Genomic DNA, 18682 nt, shown 5'->3' with positions numbered 1-18682 from the left:
ATGAAGCAGGAAGTTCGATCATTGATCATCCAGCATACTGAGAATACCCCATACCCTAATGGTATCTAAGCCCTAGTGAAACTCTGGGATAAGTGCATTACCATAGCAGGGGATTCCATAGTGAAATAATAAAGCTACTTTTACTTGCATAACTGTGTTCTGTTATTCTGCACAATCAACAGTCCCAGTTGGACTTGAATACACCTAGTGGAAAGAACATCCTGAAAGAGTTCTTACTGTAGCTTGTGGTCCAGTTGTCACTGATATAATAGCCATCTTTCCTGCATCTGGATTCTCATTCGCAGTAGCTTATAACACTTAGAGATAGTGTTTGGGCAGAATATGTTAGATTACTGGCTAAAAGGCTTTTCTATTAAATACCAAATACCTAATTGTATGCAAATGGACATTGTCTTTAGGGTTTAGATTGTAATGCATCATAGTTAGAACCCCTGGACATAAGTTTTTTTTTTTTTATTTAAAGTGATGTGATGTTTTTGAAATGATTTTCAATAATTCATCCCTTTGTGGTTTATTTAGATGAGCACTGCTCTTTTGGAAATGTGTTTCCTATATCTGGGTGACACATCAGGGTATGAATTTTGCTCTTGATATAGGACATATTTCTTTGTTTATGACTCCATGACTATGTGACATTCAGTTTATTCCTAAGAAACAAAGTGAGTAATCAAGCGATTCAATATAAACACTTATCAGAGCAAAGTGACATTTCAGAGACAAACATCAAAACAAAAATCAATACTTGCATCAGGGTTGGAAATGGAAATCCTAATGCTACAGACACTTTTAATGCAATAAATTGAACAGGTTTTTATTTTTTTAGCTGATGTTTTTACTGACAAAAAAAAAAATAGGATGCAAAATCTGCAATCTGCTTGCACTTTTATCTGACCTGCTTTTCAAAAGTATTCGACAGACACCTTTTTGGGAAAAGAGAATGATGACTAGTTAAAAGTTTTCTGAACTGGCCTTAGCTTTATTACTAATTACCAAAACTATCAGCAAATTTGATCTGCAGTACTGTCAACTTCTGTTGGCAAAGTTTTAAAGGTTTATGTGGCCGATCATTACGTAGGACATTAGAACGTAATTACTTTAACACCTTTATCCATTGCTAAGGGTTTTTAAATATCCGCAGCTCATAAAATCTTTAACTGCATTAGGACCATAGCTAAAGGAGGCAGAAAATCAGATGAGATAAAATGCCAAGCTTGAGATCAGCAATCAATATTATATGCCTGGAGTGGGTAAGCCTGTAGCGGCTGCCTCACTCGGCATTCAGAAAATATTTGACCTCAAGTCATCTGTGCAAAACTCCCCATGAACTGCGAGAGTACCTGACTAAAGGCATATTATGGATGTGATATGAAGTTACAGTGAAACCTCCAATGGCAAGTAACGTGGTTTGTGAGTGTTCCGCAAGATGAGCAAAGATGTTTAATAAAATTTTGACTTGGAAAATGAGCAAGTCTTGGTTTATGAGTACAAAGTAGCATGTATCACGCATGCGCTTCTTGTTTTGACGCCGAGCGTCACGTGATCACAACCGTGTCAATGGTTTTTCTCTCTCTTGCGCTGCGGATTGTGTGTAATTGTCTCCCCTGCTGGGTCTTAGTGCGTGTCTTTCACTAGTATAATCAACATCCGTGCAAGCGTGTCTGTGAGTGTCTGTCAGAAGTAACTGTTTACTATAACACTGTGACCACGTGTGTGCGCATAAAACATTTTTTATTTTGTTTCTGTATGCGTGTGTGTACAGTGCGCTTGTAAAGCGAATGCAAGTCTCATTAGAGAGGTTAAAGATCCATTTTCTCTCTCTGTATCAGCCTGCTCTTTGTGTCTGTGTGCGTGCGCGCGCATCACACACACACACACACACACACACAGACCCCTCCTCCTGATTCCGTTAGTGTGTTGCTCAATCGAATGTCATTAAAGACATTTTAAAGATTAAAGATATTTTCTTGTTTATTTTTCTGATAAAACAGTGTTTTCATTGTGTGGATTTATTTTTACTTTATTTAAAAGGTAAAGTGCAGGTTAATTTGTTTTTCTTTTTAATTTATATTTTGTGTTAATTATTTTTATGTATAAATTTTTTGGGGCTGTGGAACGAATAACTTGAGTTTTTATTATTTCTTATGGAAAAAATCTATTTGGTCTATGAGTGTTTTGAAATACAAGCCCACTTCCAGAATTATGCTTGTAATCCAAGGTTCCACTGTACCTAGGAACACTTGCACTATAGAATTCCAAATATGATGTCAGGAGAGAAGAGACCCCTAAGGCTGCTCTTTCCCCCGGGGTGGTGAGAGAGAAGGAGAGATGAAGGCAGTGCTGCAGATACTCGGTTCACTTTCTTGCAGATGTATTTTTAATGCTTCTTTCACACAAGTAGCCCAGCCAAGAAGGGCACTCGTCAACTTTTTCAGGCCATGGCACATTGAAGAGGCATGAAGCTGGTGCCAGCAGCATCTGACTTTCTGTCTTGCCAAAACACATCCCGTTTGTGTACAGGGTTTCTCACACTGCATTCACTCAGTCTTGCTGAGTATGTTAAGAAACATCGGGCTTTCAAAAATAATCCAACTCTATCATGCTATCCGTATTCATGGCCCCAGACTATGTACTGTTATTTCTGATTATTAGATCACATGATACTGCTATGATGGAATGCACATCATAACTGCTGTCTTTAGTAACCTTTAGCAAACACTTTTGCCTAAGTTACAATTTACATTTCACACACAACATTATAGTGCACAATAATATCATTGCATATATGAAATGTTTGTTAAATTTAGCATAAATTCTGATTCTCTTTTGCCAGATTTACACGCATGCAGTCTCAGCAGATTACGATCATTGATCGAAAGTCCAGTGAAAGTTTTATGCCATCAGGTGCTTCCCAGATTTGACAAGATAAGTTACAGACAAGGTCAAGCAGATAAAAAGAAGCTCAATCTTACGTACAGTTGACTCTGAGCTGCTGCAGTAAACTCAGAGGCTTGACACTTTAAAGCCTTAGGCAGTGTACTATGGGGTATCGACGGGTGCAAACAGCTCACCGTTAGAGCGCTATGATCTGAACACCAGTCATTTTATTGTCACCTCTGCCAGTGAAAACTGAGCTGTGATTAAACTTCAGTAAGTGCTGCTGTTTTTTTTTTTTTTTTTTAGGTCAGACAACATCCTCAGACAGTGTCGCTGTCTTTCTTTTCCCACTCCTAGTATCCATCCCCAAGATGTGATCATGTACAATATACCTCCTTATGACAAAGCAACCTTTTATTCTCCACTCTGACAGAGTGTAAGGGCAATCCAAAAAACAAGGCAGAAAAGGCATCAGTGAGACAGGGATACAGGAGAGGAAGATACCGCTCTTGGCTGTTGCCGTTCACTGCACATGAAAACAGCCTGACTGGATCTGTGCGTCAGTAAGAATAGCATAACAGTGAGCTGGCGTAGACAAGGTCTCTACAGTCACACCCAGCAGACAGGAGCTGATAGAGACAGATGGCAGAGGGAGGAATGATGTCACATCACAGATGAAGATAAGGCTGCTACATAAGTAAACTGTACTCTGATTACAGTGCTACAAAATGATCGCGTACTGCTCAGGGGCTGTGGCTTGTACTGCTTAAAAAGTCTGTCAAAAGTGGACATTCAATGCAAATTAATTTCCCTCCAATATTTAGACTAGTCCCACTCTCTACAGTACTGCTGTGATTGATATTTTATGGGTAAAAAACATACTGAAGTGGTCCGAGCGCTGTGCATCGACTGAATTCTTAATAAATACCAATGTACATAAAATATGTAAAAATATGTAAAAATAGATTTTTAAGCAATACAATTTCTTGTTTAACTGAATGGTAATGTCTATGTTTGTCATGTGACAGAGACCAGTAGGTATAGGGGGTAGTAACGAGTTACATTTACTTAAATACCTTAAAAAAAAAAATTCATTCTATGAGTAGGTTTACTGCACCATACTTTTTACTTTAACTTGAGTAGATTTGTGAAGAAGAACCGCTACTCTTACTCCGCTACATGCGGCTACACTTGACTCGTTACTTTTCTAACTATTTATTCTACTCATGCAGCTGGTAGATCTACAGCATGATTGTTTTACCAATAAGATGCAGCAACACTAATCACATGACTCTGTTTGACCAATCAGCCACAATAACCACATGTAGTCAGGTGGCATTGTGGAAAAAAAACCTACAGCGGCATCCCTGGCATCATATACAAAAGCATGTTTTGTTCTCTATCTGAAAAAAACAGAAACACACTATAGCAAATACAGTGGTGTGAAAAATTATTTGCCCCCTTCCTGATTTCTTATTCTTTTGCATGTTTGTCACACTTAAATGTTTCTGCTCATCAAAAACCGTTAACTGTTAGTCAAAGATAACATAATTGAACACAAAATGCAGTTTTTAAATGAAGGTTTACGTTATTAAGGGAGAAAATAAACTCCAAATCTACATGACCTTGTGTGAAAAAGTGATTGCCCCCCTTGTTAAAAAATAACCTAACTGTGGTTTATCACACCTGAGTTAAATTTCTGTAGTCACTCACAGGCCTGATTACTGCCACACCTGTTTTAATCAAGAAATCACTTAAATAGGAGCTACCTGACACAGAGAAGTAGACCAAAAGCACCTCAAAAGCTAGACATCATGCCAAGATCCAAAGAAATTAACAATGAAGGAACAAATGAGAACAAAAGTAATTGACATCTATCAGTCTGGTAAAGGTTATAAAGCCATTTCTAAAGCTTTGGGACTCCAGCGAACCACAGTGAGAGCCATTATCCACAAATGGCAAAAACATGGAACAGTGGTGAAACTTCCCAGGAGTGGCCGGCTAACCAAAATTACTCCAAGAGCACAGAGACAACTCATCCGAGAGGCCACAAAAGACCCCGGGACAACATCTAAAGAACTGCAGGCCTCACTTGCCTAAATTAAGATCAGTGTTCAGGACTCCACCATAAGAAAGAGACTGGGCAACAGTAAAATATGTTGGTGGTAGTGTGATGGTCTGGGGTTGTTTTGCTGCTTCAGGACCTGGATGGCTTGCTGTGATAGATGGAACCATGAATTCTACTGTCTACCAAAAAATCCTGAAGGAGAATGTCCGTCGCCATCTGTTCGTCAACTCAAGCTGAAGCGATCTTGTGTGCTGCAGCAGGACAATGACCCAAAACACACCAGCAAATCCACCTCTGAATGGCTGAAGAAAAACAAAATGAAGACTTTGGAGTGGCCTAGTCAAAGTCCTGACCTGAATCCTATTGAGATGTTGTGGCATGACCTTAAAAAGGCGGTTCATGCTAGAAAACCCTCAAATAAAGCTGAATTACAACAATTCTGCAAAGATGAGTGGGCCAAAATTCCTCCAGAGCGCTGTAAAAGACTCGTTGCAAGTTATCGCAAACGCTTGATTGCAGTTATTGCTGCTAAGGGTGGCCCAACCAGTTATTAGGTTCAGGGGGCAATTACTTTTTCACACAGGGCCATGTAGGTTTGGATTTTTTTTCTCCCTAAATAATAAAAACCATCATTTAAAAACTGCATTTTGTGTTTACTTGTGTTATCTTTGACTAATAGTTAAATGTGTTTGATGATCAGAAACATTTTGTGTGACAAACATACAAAAGAATAAGAAATCAGGAAGGGGGCAAATAGTTTTTCACACCACTGTAAAATTTTTACTTTTAACCTGAGTCACTGGGATAGGTACAATATGAAATAATATCTGCAAAATTAGTGTAAATATATTTATATACAAGACATGTTACAATAAATGGCATGACACAGGATACAAAATGCTAGCTACTCAAAATGCTAGCTACTATGTTGCTCTGATACACAGTCATGTGACTGTGAATGAGGGCAGACAGATCGGTCAGCATCGGGCAGATTTAGCCTTAATTACTTTCACATTTTTTAAGAAAGAAAACAGATGACTTACAATATAAAGATACATTTTTAAAACAATATTTTGCAATACAGAAATGCCATCTAGTTTAATAATAATAATAATAATAATAATAATAATAGAGGTTCTAAAATATTGCGTTGGTGCAACCTTGATCATTTTTATCAAGGTTATATAAAACCATGTACACTAAAGAGAATATTTAAAAAATATATATATATTTTCAAGCTCTAACTTGAACCTACTAGATTTAATCAAGCTGTTAGAAGTACTGTATCTATGGTAATTGTACTGTATTTATAACTAAAGTTGGATCTTTTAATAGATCTTAGGAAAAACAAACTAAGAAACAATGTTGTGTTATGTCAAGCGTATTACTGTAAAAAAATACATTTTACATATTTTTTTAACAAATGTTGTGTTGCTTCTAATGTTTAATTACTGTAAAAAATGTCCCTGTTAGATCTTTAGGAACAAGTGAATACTGATATACTGTATACATTATATTAATAATATTGTGTCTTATTACTACTAACTTATTACTCTGTTTTAGTGTGTCTTCAAAAAGAGATACAGTACAATTATTCTAATGACTCTTAAATAAAAGCTGTCATTCATGTAAATTAAATAATATATTTGTATACCAAGACTATAGGCTTCATATAGCACTAATGACATTTTTGATATGGTGAGCTCAGGAGCAGAAAGTGCACTAATAGAGCTGGAATCTGAGGCATCACTTTTCTAATAGTTTCACACGAGATCAATTAGATAACAATGCTATCGCTGTCCCATCCTGTAGCCCGCTGTTGAGCTAATTAGTAGGTCCTGCATGTTCTCGTCTGTCATGTTCAGGGCATTGAGTAACAGAGGGCTAATTGTACACTTGGTGTGTAAAATGGGACTCAAGCTGAACCCTGTCACTTGCAGCTCTACATCAGCCTGACACTGGGTAGAATTATGTAATGGGTTTTGGTTCCACTTTTTAATAAAGACAGTTTATTACAGAAGAAGATCATACTGGGACATGCATACTCTTTATGGTATGTCAGATATTGAGGTTGCTTATACTGAAAGCATAATTTGAACATGTAAAAGTACATTTGTATTATAGTATAAAGTATTTTATTAATTGTGTTTAATACAATGTCAACAAGAAAATGTATGAAATCCAGGTATGATTTATTTAACCTTAGGCATAAACCATTTGCTGTCACTGCATGTGGCACATGTTCATTACCTTTAGGGTTTCCAGTATCTAGAATGTGTATTCTGATACAGCTAGACTGGATATCAGTGGGAAAAAGAAACTAATAGTATATAATATTTCTAAATTAAAGTATTACATAATTACTAGTAAGCAACAGTTTGCTATATTATGCATCATTTCATAATATAAGGTAACTGGATAAAAATGATAATAAGTAAAAAGGATATTTAAATGTAATAATTAATTAATATCACAGAAGAGGAAGTGCTGTTGTACTCAATATGAGTATGGCCGTGATGCAGCCATAAGCAGGCCGAGTGTGGAAGATTACATCCATCCAGTTAATTACAGAAAAAGATTGTACTGGAATATGTATAGTCTTTATGGTTTTCAGTCATGGAGGTTGCTGAAATACACATAAGCGTATATAATTCTTGAAAAAAAAAATGTAAAAAGTCTTTTTTTTAAGTGCCTTTAAGAAAATGTTAACATGAAAACGTTTGAGTCATTGAAATGAAGTATGATTTCTTTACCCTTAGGCATAAACCATTTGCTGTCACCGCATGTGGCACATGTGGTTCATTACCTTTAGAGTTTAAACTAGACTTTTAAGTTTTCCATGACATCACAAACTCATCAGATCAGTGCTGAAATAAAAATGTAACTTTAATCATGGTAAGGAAACAGCAACGATACTGTATCTGTAGCTGTGAAAGTGTATTACTAAAAGCTAAATAGCCCAGATGTACAGAAAATAGGACAACATGTTTCCCTTGTCTTTTTCAATAATATGTTATGTTTCATACTAAATACCAGTATAAGTCTAGGCTTAGCCAACACCTAAATGGCGATTGTCAAATTTGGATGAAATTGTTATTGTGAATCTGACAGGTGCAGTGCAGTGTCCTCTAAAAGTCCCGACCATGTGCACTGATGTTTGTTCTCAGATGAAATCTGCAGGAGTTGGTGATGGAGGACTCTTCACAGAGAGCTACTGTAACATCTGCAATGCTCAGCTCATCTCTGAATCACAGCGTGTTGCACACTACGAGGTGAGACTTCATATAACATGCTCATACACACCACACACACAGCGATGTTTTTCACACTTATCTTTTCCTCCCTCAGCTGTTTCTCTCTCTCTCTCTCACACACACACACACACACACACACACACACCTACCTATCATTACACTCTTTCCTCACTTTATTTTCTGTAAACATGTAACTGAGATTAAATGAGCAATGATACAAAAGTTGATGTTCGATGATCATGCGATTTTTAATGCCCAAGAAAAAAAAAAGAAAGAAAAGAAATATATATATATTTTATATATATATATATATATATATATATAAACAATTGTGGTAACTCGTATATCATACTACCATTATTGCTGTGCTCATAAGCCATTATCTTATTGCATGTAAGGCAACAGTGTGCTTTGTTGCATAGCAAATCATAACAAGGTAATTAACGGCTATGTTAATTTAATAATTAGGCAATATTACACAAAAGGAAGCACCGTTTTGCTGAATATCATTATGGCTGTGATCCGGACGTAGACACGAGGGCGCAGACCTAGCGCTGAAGATATCTCATCACATATTTAGTACAACAGCATGAGCTTGAGTGTTATGCTTTTATACAACAATTCCTAAACACCATTTATTATCAACACATTATTTCAAATATTTTGAACAGATAATTTTTGAACGAATGACATATGAAGGAAAGACATGTACTCATCGTCGACTTTATAAGGAAGTATACTCCTGCATGTTCATCACAAAATCAGCCCATCATGTTTATATATAGTACCTACATGAATGTGTAGCTGCACAGGTGTTCCTAATAAAATGTATGCAGGTAAATAGTATAGTATAGTATAGTATAGTATAGTATAGTATAGTATAGTATAATACTATTGGCCAACATTTAAGATTATAGAATTTAAAATATAGCTACAGTTAAATACCATAACATAATTTTATCTGTCTTTTATCTGTCTTCACTCTAAATATATATTTTATTACAGGGGTGCATGTTTCTCCCACTTTCAGTCTTATCTAGGTTACCTAATGTGACATCATATAAGAAGTTACCCTCCCTCAGCTTTGCTGTTCTCTGTTGGGTCATGGCTCAGAAGTACCTTATTTACGTAGATACTAAATGATACATTTGGAGCAGGAATGAAGTGAAGGGAGTTTGAGGTATGGACATTGCATTACCCGAGGAGTATTTTAGCTGGAGCATTAGCAGACACATTTTGGGGGATTGCCTAGACCCGTGTTAACGGAAAAATTCATAAAATATGGAACCTTTAACATAAAGTCATGAGAAAAATAAATTGCTTTCTTTAACAAAAACAAGTGTGCACTTTACACATTTTAAATTATTTTAACTAACAAATAAACTGATGTAACAGAAAAGAGCAAAAAAAAAAATAAGTCAAATGCTTTTAGTAGTACACCCAATACTTTACTTTCCAAATGTTTTATTTTTTATTAAACATAGGAGTTAGTGAAGGGCCTATTTTCTATTTCTATGACTTTATACCGATACAGCTGTATATCTGTGATTTGGCTTTATTAAAATGTGTTAAAAATGTGTTTATTTAATTTTTTTATATATTGAATTAACTTTTAATTATTATTAAATAGAGATAGTGATTGTCTCCTCATGTTTAAATCTGAAACGAAATCCTTCGATCTACAGTACTGGCTATTTCCTTTTCAACACACACATACAAACTAGTGTGAATGTAGCCCTAAAGTTGTTCATCAGTGGGCTGATAATATTTTGCTCTGCAAGTTTGGTAAAGAATAGCTAAATGCTAAAGCTTTTAAAGCTGAAATGTAGTCTACTTCTCTCAAGACTACTTCTCAGCTTCAGAGAAAGTAATTTAAGCACTGATCATTAAAAAATCATTCCCATGCATTATTTACAGTACTCACTTTGTGCCTTTCTGGACTACAAAGTATGCAATCAGTAGATTAACAGGTTTGGCTAATGAGGACAAACCCTAAGTGTACGAATCTGTGTAGCAGACGGAGTGTCTCTGAGTGGCAGTTTAGCTTTGCAAGATTTATTTACATAGCAGCTCCAGTAACTGGCGCACTATATTTAGTGATGCAGTTTCTGGCATTTATTTCATTAGCCTGTCATCTCTCATCGAAACTATCCATTCTCAGATTGCACATTATTTAGATGGTTATGGGAGAATCTATTGCTGGTGTTATGGGGACCAGCTGTATTTTCTCTGACTATTAAAACCAACAACTAGTAAAGTTGTTTAGCATTAGATTTCACTGGAACTACTTGTTCCAGAGGAGCAGACTTGGTGTCCACAAACTGTTCCTTTTCTTATCTCTGTGTCCTTTGGGAGGCTTTAAGATGTGATGTCTGCCAAAATCTCTCAGCACCTGCTACTCAATCAATGTCTGCATTGTTCAGACTGATTATGCAAGGTATCTTAAACCTGAAATCTGATATGAAAGTAAATTTAGGGATGAAAAGGATGGAATCCAAAGTGAATAAGGGATTTTGCAAATAAAGAATGGGAGGAGAGAAAGAATGATGAAAAGAATAAGGGGAGAGGGCAATTATTTAATAGCTTCCTATTTGTTTAGCTGTGATTTGAAAGCTTTATTATGTATGCAGACCAAACAAAATTAAGTACTGCCAACTATTGAAAAAATGGGCGTAAGCTAGATAGATAGATAAATTTACGTACACTGTACACTACACAAGACAAATGAATGTCAGTGTCCATTATTACTTTACACTGGTCTATTTCTTTGAAAGAATGGTTGTAAAACACATCTTCGATCAAAAAAAAAAAAAAAAACTTAAAATTTGTGGCACAATGTTTAAGTCTTTTTTCTGATATACAGTACACACAGGGGTCAAACTAATACATACCAGGTCAAAATACTTAGATTATTAATTTAGTAGTGCTAAGAGTCTCAAAATGTCCTTTAATTTGCCAAGCCCAAAGCCTCTTAACTTTGTGTTAGTTAACATGATTGACTACGGCTGGTGACTTCTCCATGCCAACATAAAAAAAGGCGTGTTTGAAAGTAAAACAGATCAGTTCAGACATTTGTACATATGTACAAGTTATTGGGAGGTGTGTCCACTTTGCCAAGGTACTGTATGGAAGAAGGTCTACAGAGGTGGAACGTGAACGTTCTTACATAAGACCGTGCATTTTTTTCCCCCTAGAAGTCCACAATTGAGTGCCAGAAAGCAACATTTAGGACTTTAAATAAATGGGTTATACTTTATCTAATAGCCAGACCAACTTGCTTTTTCAATGCTTTTTATTCGGATTGTTCAAAATGCTTATACGTAGGTTACAGTATATTATCTGTATCTGATAAATTACAAACTGCATGTACAGTAATGTTGTTTAATTGTTTAAATTATATAAAAAATTTACATGCCTATCGGCTCACTGTTATTTTCCGTTCAAATTTAAAAATGTGCATGCAAAAAGACGAAGTACAACATAGAATTGTGTATAATAAAACAATATTGTTCGCCTAAAATAATATTTTTTACAATGCTAAGGCAAACATGTTCGCAAACAATTTTATTTATTTTTACAATAGATCTTTCATGATAAATGTGAGTATATGCGCTTTAAATTATTTTCATAATAATAAAATGAGATGTCACACACAATCACACTCAGCTGAAAGGAGAATGGTTTGGGTTGAGGCTGCATGATACAGTACATCATTTTAGCATTGACATTCCGATGTGTTTCCCACAAGTAAAGTATATTTATTTCTAAGTATATTTGTGCACCCTTTTAAAAATCTGCAATCTGCGATCAATTAACTAGTAGCGGATAGTTCCCCTCACGCTAGCAGAATAGACAGGTACTCGTGTTGTGCCCAAATACCTGTGAAGGACAGAAAAGTAGAAGTCCAGCATAGAGAGAGAGCAGCAAGTTATATAGAGTTTGGTGTTTATGTTGGTGTAGCTCTTGCCAACTATTGTAGAGATGCATGATTAGTGATTAACGTAAAAGTTCCGTGAAATTCCTCCTCTACTGCTGACTTAATACTGTACTTTATGTCTTAATGATGTGGGGGACAAGGTGAGTGAGCCCTGGTTTAATGGAGAAAATGTCCATAAATTGGTCAACCTGTTCTTTCAGTTTTTGGTTCTGTGTGGGCATCAGATCTTCTTCTCGCTTTGCATGCGCTGTTGGACAATAGGCAACACTTATATTATATACGCTTATATTGCTTTGCATGGCTGGTAGCCAAAGAGAAGCTTGAAAAGGGTAAAACCAGTGGAGGCATTCTGCGTTTCATGCACTGCAAACAGGACATAACGGGTCATCTGGAACAAGTTGTGGCTGCTCACATCGGGTGTCGCCACTGAGGGGCGGCGAGAGTAACAGCGGATCTGGTATCAAGCAGCGCAGGGAGCGGCGCCACGTGGTTTTTACCCAGCATGTTGGAGCAGGGGCAGGTTCTTCTTTGCACTTATGGCTGGTGAGAAAACCTTTGCTGGCGCTCGCACCACTTCCGGCTCAGACAGCATTGTCTTGTCTCATGAAGCTGGTTCTTTTCTTTCACTTGTAAAACTTGCTCAAAGCTGAGGATCTCAGCTTTGAGCAAGTCTTAATTATCCGCATTATCTGATAATGGGAAAAGGCCCCAAAAGAGAGCAGCGGGATAAGAATGGCACTCCAATCGTGGCAAGGCCAGGCCTCCTGCTTGACCATGGACTGAAGGGCTACCATTCAAGCAAGAAGCTTAAATTGTCAAAATTGTCACCTTCAGGCTTGAGACCACATGGACAAAGCGGTACTTAATCCCAAGATCACTCTACCAACTGTCAAGCATGATGGTGGTAGCAGTATGCTTTTGGGGGCTGTTTTGCTGTTAGTGGAACTGATGCATTGCACAAAGTGATGGAAAAATTAAGTTAGAGGAGGACTATCTCAGAATTTAGGACTCGGATGAGATTCTGCTTTCCAACAGTGTGTTCCTAAACAAACACACTACGTGGAATAAATAAAGCAGTTAAAAAAAGCCACAAATAGACCATGCTTTAAGGTTAACAAATTTACCTGATCATTACCAGTTTTGCAAAAGGTAGTATCCAATCAGAACTTAACCAGGAGCTTATTTGTTACTTGTTAAAGTGTTTTCTAAAGATGGAACTTGCTAAGGTTTTTTTTTTTTTTTTAATCCTACCTAGAGTTATTGTTTCAGAAGGTTCAAATTATTGGATTACATGAAGCTTAGAAAATAATAGTTAGATTAATGACATCAAATTATAAATTGCTATTATCTGAAATCACTTAAAGATTTGTTGATATTTCCTATAAAAATCATCAGTAGAAATCACAGATATGGTAAGAGTGAAAGTAAGAGAATTTCCCACCACACATTGAGATGACAACTCATTGGGATTGGGACTAAACAGTTGTGTCCCCGTAAGAAAACTACTTGGTACTGTAGTAAGATAAATCAGGTAAAAGGTTAACATTTACTATGGGGCTTAAAAATTGGACTTAAGGATAAAGCTCATGCGGCCTGATGAGTTTAGATTAAATGATCCAGAATCCAGAATGATGGGTGCATCAGGGCAAGAAGGGAATCACATGCACTTATCATGCATTGTGGTCACTGTACAAGTCACTGTAGGCAGTGTTATGATCTATTTGGGGTTGCTTCAGTTGGTCAGGTCTAGGCTTGATAATAAAATGAAGTCAGCTGATAACCTTTAAATATGCCTCCTGTTGTTTGTTCAACATTCTTTGTTTTACTGACTTTTTTGTCCATTTATATTTATCTTAATTTTCTTCATGTTTTCTATTTTTAAATTAAGGCCACTCATTTTCAAAAAAAAAATCCTCAAAAGTACTTTATCGCTAAAAGAGACTACAAAGATCTTCTTTATGCAACTGTGGCGTATTTGCTAAACACTGTAAATGCAATAAGAATAAGCCATTTAAAGGTAACAGTGGAATCCTAAAATAAAAGTTTAATAATCCATGAAAACCTTGTGATTTTAATTTGATCAAGTTGAGGTTTACATTAGTTGATCTTAGGAGCATAAGTAGGATTTGGTATAGAATTTTTCAGAACTAAAAAGTTTCCTGTGTAAATGTTCCAACTAAAAATTTTAAATACAAACTTCGTGAATAAATCTGCTTGTATCCAGCTTAATATAAGAGGCCCTTTATCAGTGAAACAAAGATTAAGTAAAAAGTACAGAAGCAGAAATAGTAGAATATATAAAATCTCTTGGCACACAGCTCGCATCAATGGTCTCTTTTATCCTCTCATACTGGGCCAGTGTAATCCAGAAAGGCTGCTCTCTCTTTCTCTCTCTTTTTTCTTCTTATATCATTCCAAGCCAGCCTGCACACAACCTCCTCTCTCACTCAGCTACAGTATCAATGCCATTGCCTGCTCACAGACAATGCTGGGGGTGGGCAAAAATACATGCAAACTGCATGCATCAATACACATCTGTACTTTTTTTTTTTTTACAATTTCGTGCACTATAGGTCTTACGGGTCTGACCTACATCCTGCATTTGTCTTATGGTTTATGAAGAAAAACTCTGCACTTCCACCTCATTCTGCATATTTGTTTACCACACATGCTTCTTATTGGGTTATACAATCCTGAAACACTGTGTTTGAAAAAAAAAAAAAAAAAAAAAACGTACTGTATATATATTCTTACACACATGCACCCAAAAATAGCTGTATATTTTTGCCGATTTCTTCCAACACCCACAAGAGAGAACTTTAAAAAAGAATTCAGTTACCTGGCTAGATAATAACAGCTTTTTTCCAAGCAGTTTATCTATGAATGAATCATTCACACCTAACATTCCCAGCTAACATGGTTTTGCCTTAAATAAGAATGCAAAGCAGTCTGCAGAAAAGCATGCCTTTCCTGCTAAAAGTGCATGCTTACTTAACACACCCCCATTTTTAGATAAAGCTGTTCCAGTCCAGACAAATACCCGAGACATAAGTCTGTATTTCTGGCTGATGCAATTGGCTGAAGTTGCTCGAACTTTTGACGTATTTTAAACAATACAAAGTTCTTTTCCGAGCGGGGCTACCTAACCTCAGTCCTGAGTTGCTGTGACCTGTAGAGTGTACTGCTTCTCCTGCTGATGTAACTGATTTGTTTCTTCAGACAGAAAAATGTGTCGGATACTATGTATTCAAAGGGCCTGTCACACTCTAATGAAGACCATGAACTTCCAATGCACTAGGAACAGGGTCAAAATGGAAAAATGTGCATTCATCAAATGTATACTGCTTCCTAGCCACGCCCCTGTCGGGTTCTCAATGCATCTTTCATATTGTCACTAATGTCCCATCATTATAAAACCAAGTTATTACTACATCTGATCAGATCACATTACGTTTTCTCCTGGTGCTCTTGATACATTGTCATTATGTCTGGCGGGTTGGTATAAATTCCATGACGCACAATCCTTTTCATCACAAATTGATGGTAAGAAATAATATCCAGTTTTTATACAAATTATTTGGAACATGCTAGATGCCCTAATGCAAGCCATAATTATGGCAAGCACTAGAATGTAGTATGAACTCAGTGCAGAGTACCATGATCATACAGTAGCACAAGTCTAATGTGGTTGTTGCGAGAGTTGACGTAGCAACAAAGCAAAGACATCCCAATGACCACTCAGTCAGAACGCCATCCAATTTTTGCAGAGCCCGTAGTACATCAGTGATGGCTATAAGAGGTGTTACGTCATTAACATGTCAGTGCTGTTGTTAATACATTAATTTTATCGTGTCTTGGTTCGTGGGAACATGGCTCAGCGTGATGGGTAATCAGAGAACATTTGATAAAGTATCAGGTTAAACAGCTCAAAGCCCTTTGCAATGTTCATAAATTACTTAAGCAGTAACAGAACGTGTTTGATGGCAGAGCATGTGGCATTTGCAACTGTTTCAGCCTGGCAACCACATAACTAACACTAAAACTAAATCTTTAACTAAAGGTTTGTTTTTTAATACCCACTTCCACCCTTACTCAAAAAAGACTGACCAATCCTCTCGGCTGTTGTGTTTATTTCTGTTTGCACCCAACCAATATGCAATCTGTAGCTAAATAGATCTGTGCACAAAGCAGAACGCAGGAGATTTCTCTTATTTCATTGCTTCACTAATAATACATTTCCATTTCCACAAAGTCAGCAGTATAACCAATAATCCTCCATATTAAGGAAAGTAACCTTTTTCACCTGTAATTGTACAAAGTCCTATGTGGCTGAAGCAAATAGAAAATGCAGTATTTTCTTAAATTCTTCTTCTGTATTTCATTGTCTGCAGGGCACTCGTATCATCACTTGCAAGAAACACTACAAAATGCAATATTCATGCTGGATTCTGCAGAGTAGGCTAATAAACAGTACACGAGATACGTTTCAGCCCGCGGCTCTGTTACAGCAGGACGCACTCTGGTTTTGGTTAAAATACAAACTTTGCCAAAGTTTGAACTTCTTCAAAATGTTGAAGTGAACATCTCATTAGATTAAAGGATTTTAAGTGATCAGATGCTGTATAGTGCCAGAGTTTGTTTGTGATAATCTAGAAGATTTTAGAAGATGCAATATTTACAAAACCAGTTTAAGAGAGCCCAGAATTATGCTTCGGGATTCCTGAGTGATTTGTTCATATTTTAGTTTTGGGTCTAGTTGCACTGATATGTTAAACAAGAATAACACAACTGTCAAATAATGTTGACCTTCATCTGTTTATTATTGCAGTCCAAAACCAAAACAGACATGCATATAATGGAATTATTATGTAGGAATCACCCCATCATGTAGTGATGGAGTGTATTATTTCTGAATTCTGACTGTCACGTCAGAGGAAGTGCTGTTTTGTTAAAATATTAACACAGGTGTGATGCAGTCCTAGGCATGAAGGAGCAGAGCAAATGTCAAAGATATCATATACTGTAGCTTCACAAAGCTAACTACCTCCTAACACAAGGCTTTATCCCTAATCAATAGTTAGTAGCTTTGTAGATCTCGTTAACCATGGACAGAACAAGTATGGTTTACTAGAAATTTGGGACAACTTAGAAGCAATTATTAGACAAAGTGCTGTTTGAGAAGACATTTAATGTGTTTTTCTGCTGAAAGTGCTTCCGAGGCTGGTTTAAAATGTACTGTAGGTTTGGCAGACAGCTACTCTCCCCTATTTCCAGTATGGGGGACCAGACTGGCCTACTTTCATTTATTCTGTAGAGCGACAGCTCAGTGGTTATGGCATTGGACTATGGTTCGGAAGATCCCAGGTTCAAACCCCACAAACACCGAGTTGCCACTGTTGGGCCCTTGAGCAAGGCCCTTAACCCTCAACTGCTCAGATGTGTAATGAGATTTAAAAAATGTAAGTAGCTCTGGATAAGATGTAAATTATGTTAGAACTCCCGTGATAAATACGGTTAAACCATTACTGGAATGCTTCTTGTTCAATCAGATTGCTTGGTCAGAGCTAACAAGTATATGCCACCGCTTATTCTCTTTCGAACAGATCCAAAGACATAAACGTTTAAATAGCAAGCACATAGTTTATTACAAAATGAAATATTATAAAACCCTAAGAATATTTCATATTAAAGTGGACCTGAATAGCTGTCTTCAGCATTAATGCACTTAGCTAACAGGATACATCACCTTTCCTTCCTACACTGGTGCTGGCTGTAGGGCTTCAAATCTCCCCAGTGCGTTTACACAAGATTACGATGTTCCTTAAAGAGGCAAGTTTCAGCTGTGCGTGATACGGCAATTCTTTGATAGCCACATTTTTCAATTATATTAGCAGCGGTCAGAAAATGCATCTGCTCACAATGAAGTCTTGAAATTGCTCCTCCCTGCAGAAAAGGCCACGAGAGACAGACATAAAAAATACAGCTCATCTTGTGGACAGAGGAATACTCTCAGGCTCTTAAATTAAAATGAACATAGATATGAATTAATGACTCTGTCAAAAAACGGGACTATGGTTTAATCCCCAATACTCTCTTACACACAGACACATACACACAGAATTAATGTGTCATTATTTCTAAGCACTGTGAAAACTACTAGCCTGAAGGATAACTCTCTCCTAAGTGCATTGATATTACATACACTATATATACAAAGATAGTATACTCAGTAAAAAAATGGTGAAAATGAAGAATCAGGATATTGCCTCTAAGTAGTGTACTCCAGTGAGAGGTATCGAAGTCAGCCCCCCCTAATAATTTAAAACTTGAGAAACTTGTAATGTAATTATTCTAAAAGTGAAGCACACACATGCATATTTTAAACTATAGGTGCCAGCCAAATCTTTTGGCATGCTCAGATGTTCGAATCCCTATGAAATAATAAAAGTGTTTGGGTGGCGGAGAGTAACCTTAGTGCAAGTGTTAACGCCCTCAGACTAGCCATCTGGCCGGGAGGACAAAATGCTC

The 18682-nt window shown here is 36.7% G+C and overlaps 1 protein-coding gene across 3 annotated transcripts in view; it reads left to right on the top strand.

The window, feature by feature from the left end:
* zgc:171482 (zinc finger protein) overlaps positions 1-18682 on the top strand; it is a 79308-nt gene that overhangs the window by 13266 nt on the left and 47360 nt on the right. For 2 of the 3 annotated variants that reach the window (XM_053502514.1, XM_053502515.1), the window contains exon 2: positions 8131-8235. In XM_053502514.1, the coding sequence (XP_053358489.1) occupies positions 8131-8235 (105 nt within the window). Of the gene's footprint in view, positions 1-8074; positions 8236-18682 lie in introns of all 3 variants that reach the window. The other variant, XM_053502513.1, reaches the window with a different exon arrangement.

Source organism: Clarias gariepinus, chromosome 8 (genome assembly GCF_024256425.1).
Source record: "Clarias gariepinus isolate MV-2021 ecotype Netherlands chromosome 8, CGAR_prim_01v2, whole genome shotgun sequence".
NCBI classification, from domain to species: Eukaryota; Metazoa; Chordata; class Actinopteri; order Siluriformes; family Clariidae; genus Clarias; species Clarias gariepinus.
This window is presented reverse-complemented; position numbering and strand designations above follow the sequence as displayed.